Source organism: Zea mays, chromosome 1 (assembly GCF_902167145.1).
Source record: "Zea mays cultivar B73 chromosome 1, Zm-B73-REFERENCE-NAM-5.0, whole genome shotgun sequence".
Lineage (NCBI taxonomy): Eukaryota > Viridiplantae > Streptophyta > Magnoliopsida > Poales > Poaceae > Zea > Zea mays.
The window spans coordinates 8,215,228-8,228,510 of NC_050096.1; the positions used below are offsets into that span (position 1 = coordinate 8,215,228).

General features: G+C 42.3%; 2 protein-coding genes across 3 annotated transcripts; one reads left to right on the plus strand and one right to left on the minus strand.

Annotated features, from left to right (window-relative positions):
• The first annotated feature begins 924 nt into the window (after positions 1–924).
• On the plus strand, positions 925–5,174 carry LOC100382150 (putative protein phosphatase 2C 48). Its single transcript, NM_001174910.1, has 5 exons — positions 925–1,251; positions 1,503–1,938; positions 2,508–2,875; positions 3,971–4,207; positions 4,729–5,174. Exons 2-5 carry the CDS (start codon positions 1,617–1,619, stop codon positions 4,873–4,875), a joined length of 1,074 nt encoding a protein of 357 aa, NP_001168381.1. The 5' UTR covers positions 925–1,251; positions 1,503–1,616; the 3' UTR covers positions 4,876–5,174.
• A 1,905-nt stretch (positions 5,175–7,079) lies between these two features.
• Positions 7,080–11,460, minus strand: LOC100286089 (uncharacterized). 2 transcript variants are annotated; one of them, NM_001414391.1, is made up of 5 exons: positions 10,995–11,460; positions 10,251–10,687; positions 9,461–9,828; positions 8,638–8,874; positions 7,080–8,127 (listed from the first exon to the last, which is right to left on the minus strand). In NM_001414391.1, the coding sequence occupies exons 2-5, from the start codon at positions 10,570–10,572 to the stop codon at positions 7,855–7,857; spliced, it is 1,200 nt and encodes a 399-aa protein (NP_001401320.1). In that variant the 5' UTR covers positions 10,573–10,687; positions 10,995–11,460; the 3' UTR covers positions 7,080–7,854. The 2 variants fall into 2 exon arrangements, with proteins under 2 accessions (NP_001401320.1, NP_001152449.2); NM_001158977.2 differs by having other exon boundaries at positions 10,251–10,695.
• Between the last annotated feature and the right edge of the window lie 1,823 nt (positions 11,461–13,283).

A 13,283-nucleotide genomic window follows, 5' to 3' on the forward strand; every position in this document is an offset into this window, starting at 1 on the left:
TTTACTATATAAATAGTACATCCTAAAGTGCAAAACAGTGTTTTGTGTGCCCACATACACGCTTCGCTGGAGATGGCCTCAGGGAATGAACAAATGACCTACGTCAGCACTCATCACACACAAACTACAATTGGTAGATACACATGTACATATGGCCTGATACAAGCTGGACATTGCCTAGACACATTACGTCACAGCTCACTAAAACATAACTCCAATTGTGGACCATGTTGTATCAGGCCACATGTCAAGTCATTGGCCACGACACAACACACAAATATTTAAGCGGGGCAGACTGGTCTAGATAGCCCAAAAATGTTGTAATATGTTAGACCGACCTATATAAAAAGAACTACAATACAAAACAATTCATTCAATCATTGAATCATATCACATGAAATGAAGCATAAACAAAAGTATATAACATATATGATTAAAAGAAAACTGGGTCGTTTTGTGGTGTCTTATTAAAAACATTTTATCAAAAGGAAAAAAAGAGTGAAATTAGCCCAAAAATGTTTAATCTTAAGTTCAATGTTTCCGGAGTACAGTTCAATACTATAAAGAATAAACTCACAACATCATTTTTATTTTAAACTAACACCTTCTATTTCAAAATAAATTTAATTATATAATCTGAATAGATTATAATTTCAAACATACATGCCCATAGTTAGGGTCCTGTTAGGCGGGTTCATATGCATGCCTTTATGTCCAAACACGGTCCACATGTTCTGCTGTGCCGCTAGAAATAATTTATATCATGCCAGTTTTGAATCGTGCCTCTGCCGCGGGCCAGTTCGTTAGGCCCAGATGTACCTGTATATTGATAGAGCCCATCTCTGCCTTGCTTCCTCGGTTGTTCCTCCCCCTTCTTTTATTAGGTTTTTTTTGTCTCATTGGATTTGCGCCTGTGCTGCTCACCTGAGCGCATACTAGTCTCTGCATCAGCTGCATCAGAGAGTAGAGACCTCCGAGCTGCTCTTCAACACGCAGATTGGGCAGAGCCGCAAGGTGCCTGCCGGGAGAGAGTGAAAAGTGAGAGAGCGCGCGCTCAAGGGGGCCAAAAGGAATTTTTTTTTATCCAGCTTCTTAGCTTGATTCTATCTGATCCGGGAGAGCAGCCGCCAGTCCAACTAATCCTTGCTGTTGGTGTGCCGGGGCTTTGATTGCTCTCCAGATCTGAGGCACCTGCTGGGTGGATTCCAGGAATCCTAGCACGAAGTTGACAGTGGAGTTCTCAGGTAAAAGGTGAGCTCCTTTTTCTTCTCCCTCCCCATCCGTCCACCATTGTTAAGCTTCAGCTGTCACCTCTTGTCCCTTGACATGTTTCTGCCGCCTACACTGGACGACGCTTGATGCATACGAGATGATGAGTTGGCCGCAAGTTTTCTTGGATCCCAGCATACGATACGATCCACCAGCTCACCCGCACACACAAATTATTGACTTTTTTTTTAGCTCGCTTTGATTTGGTTGCATCCGTTGTTTCCGTTAAGCAGGGAGGAAGGAAGAGGCTGAAAGGGCGGCGGAGAGAGAAAGGCTATAAGAGCGAGCTGGGTCCCTCGAGGATGCCATCAAGAAACCGCGTGGAGGGGAGGGCGATGAGATGAGGGATGCTGGCCGCGGTGATGGACTACTTTAGCTCCTGCTGGGGCCCGCGATCGGGTGCCGGGCACCGGGAAAAGGGCTCCGACGCCGCTGGCCGGCAGGACGGTCTCCTCTGGTACAAGGACGTCGGGCAGCTCGTCACTGGGGAGTTCTCCATGGCCGTGGTGCAGGCCAACCAGCTGCTCGAGGACCAGAGCCAAGTGGAGTCCGGATCGCTCTCCCTGGCTGACACGGGCCCGCAGGGCACCTTCGTCGGCGTCTATGATGGCCATGGCGGCCCGGAGACGTCCCGGTTCATCAATGACCACCTCTTCAACCATCTCAGAAGTAAGGACTCGATATGTCAAAGTTACCGCTGATGATTCCTCTCTGTTTTTTTTGCTGGTTAGGCTATCTCGAGCAGGTTACTCATCCACGTCTATTATTTTTAAAGCTTACTCATTCACGTCTCTTATTTTTAAACACCACTCTATAAACAATCTCAATGCAAAACAGTGTTTTACACGACCATATGCACGATCTATAGCCTTAGTTTTAGAGGTACTGACGATGAAGCAATGATAAGTCCCAACCTTTTCTTGTGTAGCTTTGATGGGTAGCATTTCTATGACTATTAGCATGATGACGCTGACTGTCTCAAAAGGTGTCTTTGTACTTATTGCCTTCAGAATTGAAATGATAATTGGTTTGGTAGATCTGATTGGTAAACTTGCATGTGATGATCGGATAGTACGGCAGTTGGAGTTGTATTAAGGTTATCCCAGAAAAATAAAACACTGATTTATTTACTTATCTAGTTTGGTTCTGATATACTGTCTTGGCTCGAGTGTGTTACAGTACTTACTCTAAGCTTTATCAATCTGTTCGGTGTATTGAAACTATTAAGTGTTTTCTAGGGTTTGCAACTGAGCACAAGTTTATGTCAGCGGACGTGATCCGGAAAGCTTTCCAAGCAACTGAGGAGGGCTTTCTTTCTCTAGTCAGCAAGGAATGGTCTTTGAAGCCTCAGATTGCTTCAGTGGGCTCCTGCTGCCTTGTTGGTGTAATCTGTGCTGGGACTCTCTATGTTGCAAACCTGGGCGACTCACGTGCAGTTCTTGGAAGGCTTGTTAAGGCAACTGGAGAGGTTTTGGCCATTCAGTTGTCATCGGAGCACAATGCGTGCTATGAGGAAGTTAGACAAGAGCTGCAGTCATCACATCCTGATGATCCACATATTGTTGTTCTCAAACACAATGTTTGGCGTGTGAAGGGTATCATCCAGGTAGACAAAAATATTATCAGGTTGCTAATTATTTACTCAATTGTGTACACACGTCTAGACAATTAATCTTTGATTTTTGAGCTTTGATGTCATCTATTGCTCTCGTCCATAGTTATTAAGGCGGTAAGGCGAGACATAAGGTGTCCGACACCTTTTTACCTTTTAGGCGGTAAAGCGTAAGGCTAGGCGACACCTTATTTATAGAATAATATAAAAAAATTAGTATATCACTTAGACCAAATAGCATAGAATTTGTTGGCAACTTTCCACAACTTTCAACAACTTCCCTATTTCGTCCCTTAGTCCGTCACCTTCCCTACTCCCTATTCTGTTAAAATTGAAAAAGAAAAGGGAAGGAAAAGTAAATGAGAGATGGATATGCTTCAATTCAAATGCCCATCCAACCCACTTAGATCACCGCCAAGCCACCACACATATACCCTAATCCAGTTCTCATGCACACACAGTCAGAAGACGGGCGGGCGAAGCAAGAGGAAGCACGCGCGCGTTGTCGCTAAGGGAGAACGGAGCCGCGCCGCCGTGGAAGGTTTGACTGGCGGGCAGAGCAGGAGGGTCGTGCCACTGCGGAAGAGGGTTGCTGCCACCACCTAGGGATGTAAATGGTACGAATATTATCCGTCCATATTCGATTTCGATCCGTCTAATAAGAGGGCTGGGATCCGATCCGTATTCGAGTCCAGGTTTTTAGTATCTGATCCGTGTCCGATTTATACTCAAAGTTGGATATTAGGGTCCATCATCAGCTGTCAGTAATCACTGTGATACTTTTCATATATGTCAAAATTTATGTGGATGGTAAAATGTAACTTGTGGTGCAGTATACTATGCCACTATCTAATACTGTCACTCCTCGCCCTTAACCCTCATTGTACAGCTTCAGCCTTTCACTTTAATGAAAAGTGAGTGCACCAACCATGTCTAGGAGAAATGATGTATTTAGTGCTGCTATTGTTTATTTCTTCACAAAACCATCAAGCTAGCTTGCACCCTCATTTTCTATTGTTGGTTCTTATTCATGTAGCTTTGTCAGCATACTTTGTGTGATATTTTTATGAGGTGAGGTCATTTCTGCAGATCTCAAGATCTATTGGAGATGTATATCTAAAGAAACCAGAGTATAATAGAGAACCGCTTCACAGCAAGTTTCGGCTTCGAGAAACCTTCCAGAGGCCGATCCTTAGTTCTGAACCTCAAATTACTGAACATCGAATACAGCCAAACGATCAATTTGTTATATTTGCTTCTGATGGTCTATGGGAGCACCTCAGCAATAAGGAAGCAGTTGACCTTGTCCAAAGTAGTCCCCGAAATGTATGTTTTCTTCTCTCGCACTACAACTTCTATGAGTTGAAATCCACTTTTCTTTTGACGCTTGTTACCGTTCAATCTAATTGGCCTTTTGATAAATATATCCTGTGGATTATGTTGTGCTTTTATTGGATAGCAATTCTCTTAAATTGATAGTTTGCAGATTTGGCTTTTCAAATGCTACAGTTGAATGAATCGAGTCAAACTGGAACTTTTGAGTAAAATATATAAAATGTGGATGTAACTCACAAGAATGTCATACAAGCTTTTACATAATCTGCATTGCGAAGCTTAAGCATACCTAATGCCTGTGAAAGTGTAGTTAATTTCGACAATTTCACAACGCTTGATTGTTCTGTGCTGTGAAACATATCCTTCAGTGATTTGACTAGTTTGTTCTTGTGAAATAACCCAGTCACTATCGCATTATAATACCTTCAAGTTTCTAACCGTCTGTCTGTCAGCATGTTTCCCCTATCCTCATTTATTCACTTCCTCTGAACCTGTAATTCCCTTTCCCCCAGGGAATCGCTCGGAGACTAGTGAAAGCCGCGATGCAAGAAGCTGCCAAGAAGAGGGAGATGAGATATTCAGACCTCAAGAAGATCGACCGTGGTGTGAGAAGGCATTTCCACGACGATATAACTGTCGTCGTGGTGTTCATGCCATGAGCAAAGCTAGCTGGAGCAAAAGCCCCTCGGTTTCTCTTCGAGGGGGCGGTGTCACCCTTCCTGCGGAGTCCCTCGCACCTTTCTCAGCTCCGGCATGGTTGAAGAGCACCAACTGAAGCTGCTGCTACTCTTGAAAGGAAGAGCACAGTGCAGGTCTGCAGGAGAGATGAAAAAAGAACAGCAATCAAGTGTAGCGTTACACTTGCACCTGCTGTGTTGTTGCTCTTCGCGAAACTACTGTCTTGACTCTAGACTACGCCTGGTAATTAGTGCACTGATAGCGACGCAAATCCTTTCACATTCTTTTCTCTCCCTCGACATGAGATGAGAATTGAGATACTCCATTCATCCAGGAAAATAGGACCGATTATGGAGAAAAGACAAAATTTAACCAACAATTACTCAATGTATGTGTAAGTTTAGGATACAACTTATATTAGTAGATTTATTATATTCAATTGACTCCGAGATTATATTACTAATTTCTTTTAGAAATTGAAAACACTCCATTCGTTCCAAAATAGTAGTAATTTTAGAGAATTAGTAGGTTCATATAATTCTTGATGCATGTGTTTTATATGTGTCTAGATTTATTATCATCCATTCTAATATAGAAAAAAAATCAAAAGTTAAAAGGACTAGTATTTTTTTGACGGAGAGAGTATATTATATGGCAGATTAATGGGTAAATTCTACTCCATCTTAAGATATACTCCTTCCATTTCAAAATACTATTTGTTTTAGCTCTAGGTTGTAATGTCTACATTCAAATAGATAATGATGAATATATATATATATATATATATATATATATATATATATATATATATATATATATATATATATATATATAAAGCATATACATCAACATACATCAAGTGTTGTATGAATATATTAATAATTTTAAAATGAATTTTAATTTAGGACGAGTAGTTCTAATCTTTTTTTTTCATCTAAAAATATAGATATACATGATTTATTTACTAATAAATATAGTATGTTTAATCTAAAATAAATACTATTTTGAGGCGGGTAAGTATTATATATGAGTTTTTGATTGTCGAGGTACCTCTTGCACTTTTGGACGAAGGGTGTAGGAAACACAGGACGTAGTTTCTCCGCTTTAGATTGTAAGGTGTGCATATATGTTAAGATTTAAAATTTACAATCTTTGATCAATAATTTATTAAAAATAACTACTCTCCATTTTAACTATAAGATGTTTTAGCTTTTTAGACGTATTTTTTATTATATATTTAGACATAATATAAATACATAAATAAGTAACAAAAGTCATAAAAAAACTAAAATATATTATAATTTAGAACGGAGATAATATTGCTGACAATGGGAGGAGCATGTGGGTTTCGCTGCATATAAGTCTAGAAACCCCCTACCTGCTTTTGTGCTTATTATGGCATTGTTTGTTTATTGGAGGAAACCTGGTTCAACAATTAGGTTAATTCTGCTCTTGTACCAATTTTCATTCATACATTTAGGCTGCCCGCAGTCGCGGACTGTGAAGCCAACTCTAAAAATTTACAGTGAAGTGGATGGTGCAACGATTGACTGGATGGCGTACTCAATTTTAGCGTTTGCTGCCCGCAACTCTATTCCTGGCGTTTGCTGCCCGCAACTCTATTCACTGTGACGCTGTGTAGAGCATGGGTGGTGAGGCCCACAGTGGGTTTGCTGCAGACGCAAAGGAGATGGGTGGTGGGGTCCACAGTGGGTATTTTTTATAAAAAAATATGGTAGTTTGTATAGGGTTGAGATATAGAGTAGTTGTGGATGCGGAAGTTTGGCTACTGTATTTTAAAATATTGATGACTAGGATAGAATATTCCTTTTAGAGTAAAAATTTAGAGTAGAATGAGTGCGGATAGCCTTAGCATGCAATCAACACTTTCTGTGGTCCTGTCCAGGTAAGGTTGCATTGATCACTGTCGGGGGACTTGCAGCTGGTGCAACTGTCGGATCGGCAGTGGAAAATTTCCTGCAGGTTGATATCGTGCCCTTTCTAGGCATCCACTCCCCTGCCGTCGTTGTCAGTGAATTTATTCTGTCTTCCAATTGTTGATATCACTGTTTGTTAGGTAGGATCTGAAATCAAGCTGTCATCCTGGCATGTAATTAACTGAGATGGATCATGTTCAAACTTCGAAGGGTCAGGGAAATGCTTAAGATGGAAGTAGACGTGTATAGCAAACAATACATTCACAGCTCTGCCCCTTACAAAGATCAATTCAATTGTATCTAGTTCTCTCAATCCCAATCCCAATCTTTCAGAAGGAAGCTTGTATCCATTGCAGAATGTAAATTCTTGGATTAATACTCTAGATCTGGAATATCGTAGCCTCTTGTGTTTTTTTTTCTGAGGGGTGTTTGGTTTCTAGAGACTAATTTTTAATAGCTCTATTTTAGTCTCTAAATTAGAATTTTAGTTTATGTATTTGGTAGTTTAAGGAATAAATATAATAAAATAGAAGAACTAAAAATTAGTCCCTAAAAACCAAACACCCCTTATATTGATTTTTTCCCCAAATACACATAGCCGATGAGAACATCTGTACCTCTATGTTTTATAAGGAACATCTATTGACTTTGGATTGAGCTGATCCCTTACTCTTGTGGATCACTGTCCCATGAGATAACAAAGCCAGATGCCGCCAGTAAAACAGCTTCACTTCGTGTCGTGTGCCGACCAGCCAGGCTGCCGCGAGCCATCAGGATAGCAGAATCGGTGGACACCGTGTTGTTGTTCCTTAGATGTCAAATCACTGCCGCTGCTAACAAATAATCTAACTTTTTTTTACCTCGCTATCAGTACACTAATTACCAGGCGGAGTCTAGACAGTAGTTTTGCAAAGAGCAACAACACAGCAGGTGTAACTGTAACGCTACACTTGATTGCTGTTTTTTTTTCTCTCACCACTGCAGATCTGCACCGTGTTCTTCCTTTCAAGAGTGGTAGCAACTTCAGTAGGTGCTGTTCAGCCGTGCCGGAGCTGAGAAAGGTGCGAGGGACTTCGCAGGGACGGTGACACCGCCCCCTCGGAGAGAAACCGAGGGGCTTTTGCTCCAGCTAGCTTTGCTCATGGCATTCAAATCAAGGAATACCACGACGACCGTTATATCGTCGTGGAAATGCCTTCTCACACCACGGTCGATCTTCTTGAGGTCTGAGTATCTCATCTCCCTCTTCTTGGCAGCTTCTTGCATCGCCGCTTTCACTAGTCTCCGAGCAATTCCCTAGGGGAAAGGGAATTACAGGTTCAGAGGAAGTGAACAAAAACGCTAGGAAATCAAGGATAGGTGAAACATGCTGACAGACAGACCGTTAGAAACTTGAAGGTATTAGGTATGCTTAAGCTTAGCGATCCAGATTATGTAACAGCTTGTATGCCACAGGCATTAGGTATGCTTAAGCTTAGCAATCCAGATTATGTAACAGCTTGTATGCCATACGTTGCGAGTTACATCCACATTTTAATTATCTATCTATTTCATTCAAACGTTCCAGTTTGACTCGAATCATTCAACTGTAGCGGTTGAAAAGCTGAATATGCAAACTATTTTATATATTTCACTACTGCACAAAAAAGCATCATTGTATTAATTTAAGAGAACTGCTATCCATCCACAGGATATATTCATCAAAGAGCCAATTAGATGGAATGGTATCAATGGAATGGTATCAAGCCTCAAAAGAAAAGTAGATTTCAACTCATAGAAATTGTAGTGCGAATCAAGAAAACATACATTGTGTGGACTACTTTGGACAAGGTCAACTGCTTCCTTATTGCTGAGGTGCTCCCATAGACCATCAGAAGCAAATATAACAAATTGATCATTTGGCTGTATTCGATGTTCAGTAATTTGAGGTTCAGAACTAAGGATCGGCCTCTGGAAGGTTTCTCGAAGCCGAAACTTGCTGTGAAGTGGTTCTCTGTTGTACTCTGGTTTCTTTAGATATACATCTCCAATAGATCTTGAGATCTGCAGAAATGACCTCACCTCATAAGTAATATCGCATAAAGTATGCTGACAAGACTACATGAATAAGAACCAACAATAGAAACTGAGGGTGCTTGATGGTTTTGTGAAGAAATAAACAATAGCAGCACTAAATACATCATTGCTCCTAGATATGGTTGGTGCACTCACCTTCACCTTTCATTAAAATGAAAGGCTGAACAATGAGGGTTAAGGGGGAGGAGTGGTAGTGAGTGGCATATTATATTGCACCACAAGTTACATCTTAGCATCCACAGAAATTTTGAGATATATGACAAGAATCACACTGATTATTGACAGCTGATGATGGACCCTACGATGACATAACTATAAATCGTGCAGACAACTTTAGCTCTAGGAATGAGAACTTACCTGATACCTAACTTGTGAGAAATAATGCATATATGAAAGTCATTATCGGTTCCCCACAAAGAGGAAAGTGGGATTATGACGAGAGCAATAGATGACATCAAAAGTTCAAAAAAAATCAAAGACTAATTGGCTAGACGTGTGTACACCATAGAGTAAAAAATTAGCAACCTGATCCAGAGTACATATTTTTGTCTACCTGGATGAGACCCTTCACTCGCCAAACATTGTGTTTGAGAACCACAATATGTGGATCGTCAGGATGTGATGACTGCAGTTCTTGTCTAACTTCCTCATAGCACGCATTGTGCTCCGATGACAACTGCATGGCCACGACCTCTCCAGTTGCCTTAACAAGCCTTCCAAGAACTGCACGTGAGTCACCCAGGTTTGCAACATAGAGAGTCCCAGCACAGATTACACCAACAAGGCAGCAGGAGCCCACTGAAGCAATCTGAGGCTTCAAAGACCATTCCTTGCTGACTAGAGAAAGAAAGCCCTCCTCAGTTGCTTGGAAAGCTTTCCGGATCACGTCCGCTGACATAAACTTGTGCTCAGTTGCAAACCCTGGAAAACACTAAATAGTTTTAATACATCAAACAGATTAAGAAAGCTAAGAGTAAGTAATGTTACATACAGAGTCAAGACAGTATATCAGAACCAAGTTAGATAATTAAATAAATCAGTGTTTTATTTTTCTGGGATAACCTTAATACAATTCCAACTGCCATCCTATCCCGATCATCATATGCAAGTTTACCAATCAGATCTACCAAAACAATTATCATTTCAATTCTGAAGGCAATAAGTACAAAGACACCTTTTGAGACAGAGTCAGCATCAGCATCATGCTAGTAGTCATAGAAATGCTACCCGTAATCAAAGCAACACAAGAAAAAGTTGGGACTTGATAATTGCTTCATCATTAGTACCTCTAAGCAGCTAAAAGAAGAGGAATCATAAGTAACTTTGACATATCGAGTCCTTACTTCTGAGATGGTTGAAGAGGTGGTCATTGATGAACCGGGACGTCTCAGGACCGCCATGGCCATCATAGACGCCGACGAAGGTGCCCTGCGGGCCCGGGTCAGCCAGGGAGAGCGATCCGGACTCCACTTGGCTCTGGTCCTCAAGCAGCTGGTTGGCCTGCACCACGGCCATGGAGAACTCCCCAGTGACGAGCTGACCGGCGTCCTTGTACCAGAGGAGACCGTCCTGCCGGCCGGCGGCGTCGGGGCCCTTCCCCCTGTGCCCGTCACCCGATCGCGGGCCCCAGCAGGAGCTGAAATAGTCCATCACCGCGGCCAGCATCCCTCATCTCATCGCCCTCCTCTCCACGCGGTTTCTTGACGGCATCCTCAAGGGACCCAGGTCGCTCTTATAGTCTTTCTCTCCGCACCGCCCTTTCAGGCTCTTCCTTCCTCCCCTGCGCAACTAAAACAACAGATGCAATCAAATCAAAACGAGTTTTAAAAAAAGGCAATAATTTTTGTATGCGGTTAAGCTGGTGGATCGTATCGTATGCTGGGATCCAAGAAAACTTGCGGCCAACTCATCATCTCGTATGCATCAAGCGTCGTCCAGTGTAGGCGGCAGAAACAGATCAAGGGACAAGAGGCGACAGTTGAATTTGAAGCTTAACAGTCGGACCTAAGACTACACGATTACTCCAGTGGCGGTCGGACAGTTTAGCAACGGTGGACGGATGGGGAGGGAGAAGAAAAAGGGCTCACCTTTTCCCTGAGAACTCCCCTGTCAACTTCGTGCTCGGATTCCTGGAGTCCACCCAGCAGGTGGCTCGGATCTGGAGAACAATCAAAGCCCCGGCACACCAATAGCTAGGATTAGTTGGACTGGCGGCTGCTCTCCCGGATCAAAGAGAATCAAGCTAACAAGCTGGATAAAAAAAAACTCCTTTTGCCCCCCTTGAGCTCTCTCTCTCTCTCTCTCTCTCTCTCTCTCCACTCTCCCTCCGGCAGGCAGCTCTGCCCAATCTGCGTGTTGAAGATCGGCTCCGAGGTCTCTACTCTCTGATGCAGAGACTAGTATGCGCACAGGTGAGAACAGGCGCAAATCTAAGGAGACAAAAAAAACCCTAATAAAAGAAGGGGGAGGAACAATCGAGGAAGGGGAAGGGAGGGAGAGGTCAGAGCCAGCAAGGCAGGGCGCAGAGATGGGCTCTACCAATCCTGATTTGTGTGTGACCACTGACCAGTGGTGTCGTAGGCCTTCGTTCGGTCCCTAAAATCAGTTTCCACGTTGGATTCACCCACTGCAACAAAAGCACCCTTTTTTATTGCCTTTCTTATTTTGATGGTGGTGGAAGTATTATTTCTGTACTGCCATAATAATACTTCCACAGTCAGGGCCCTTGCAATGTACGCCAGCATTTTCCAGATACAGATTGTAAGTCATTTAAATCAGCGACACGGTCTTAAAATAAAGATTTATCTAATAGTTTTTGTTAAAATATAAATAAACTCTTATTACATTTATAGCTTTGTAAAAATACTTTTTGAGACAAATCGATGCATATGACTATTAGATTTCGACACTAAATAACAAAATGGTTATTTGTAGTTAATTTAAATCTTGTCTAGAACAACTTATAATTTAGATCTAGAAGGAGTAGTTCACATACTCTTTTAACAAATAATATTGTAGAAAATCAGACGTTGGGTAACCTATGAACTATATATGTTCTTTCGACAAATATTGCAGAAAACCACATACATTCCAACATACTCTCTTCTCTCTCCATTTTTACACGTATTGGTTTTATGCAGAATGAAATATTTCTAACTTTAATCATTGGTTTTAAAAATAAATATATTAATAACATAAAACTTGTGTTTTTAGATTTACTACAATAAAAAGAACCAGTTTCCACTGTTGTCGTGCTTCAACACTTTTGCAATAAAACGTTATATTTATTAATAATTAATACGTGGTCCAACACTCCCCATCCCGGCTCCCTCTCTCCCACGGCGACAATAGAACCGCCATGTCGTCGGGTCGCCCGTCCGCCTCGCGACGTCCCTAGCCTAGTGACGCGTCCCGATGACCCCACCACTCTCTTGGCTCGATGGGGACATCCGCGCCGTCCTGCATGCTCTTGGCCCTAATATCAACGTTGTTCTTGTTCCTCCCCTCATTCACGCCCACCAGCGCACGCGAGGTCGCGCTGGACGAAGAGGTGGCAGAGTATAAGTCCACCTATGCTATGAAGTTAACTGGGATAGGGATGACTGGAAAGAAAATGAGAGGATCCACTACAGTTGCGGGAAGGATAGAGACATGGAAGGGAGGGGACATGGGGAGAGGGAACATGCACCGACTTAGAGAGAGGGAAATGAAACGATAGCGGAGTAACCGGAGCCGCTTGGAACAACGTTGTGTCGAGAAAGAGGAGATGGAAGCGAGTAAGTACACATAAGGTAGTAAGAATACAATTATTAACCTAAATAGATTGTACGAGTCACTCATCAAATATGATTGTGTGATTTTTATGACATATATGACTTATGTGTCATGAAACTATATTTTATTTAAATGATGGGTAAAGATGCAAATAGTTAATTTAGAGCAAAATAACGTGACATCGAAAAAGAACCGAGGGGTAATATTCAGAAAAAGTGGGTCCTGCTAGACTGCTAGTTAGTGTTATTGTTATAGTTCGAAATGATGAGCTTTTATTTCTCTTATAACACTTCTCATGACTTGGGATCTTTCAGTCTTTTTTATAAGCTAGGACGATTTGACGAAGGCAAGCAGGCAGCAGCGAAGTAATAAAGGTTATATAAAGCGCTTGGCACGGCCACGCCGGTGAGCTGCATGGCGTCGGTGAGCACCGGGGGGCGCGTCGTGCCGGTCTCGCCGGGGGGGTCAAGTGGGGGTGCGCGAAGAAAGGGTCTGGCCGTCTGGGAGAAAATGTGTGGGATTTTGATTTGATGGCGAGAGCGACCAGGTTAGGTCGTGACAGTGCGGAGTGGTCCAGCTTCCAACGCCGAGCCCGACCCCGG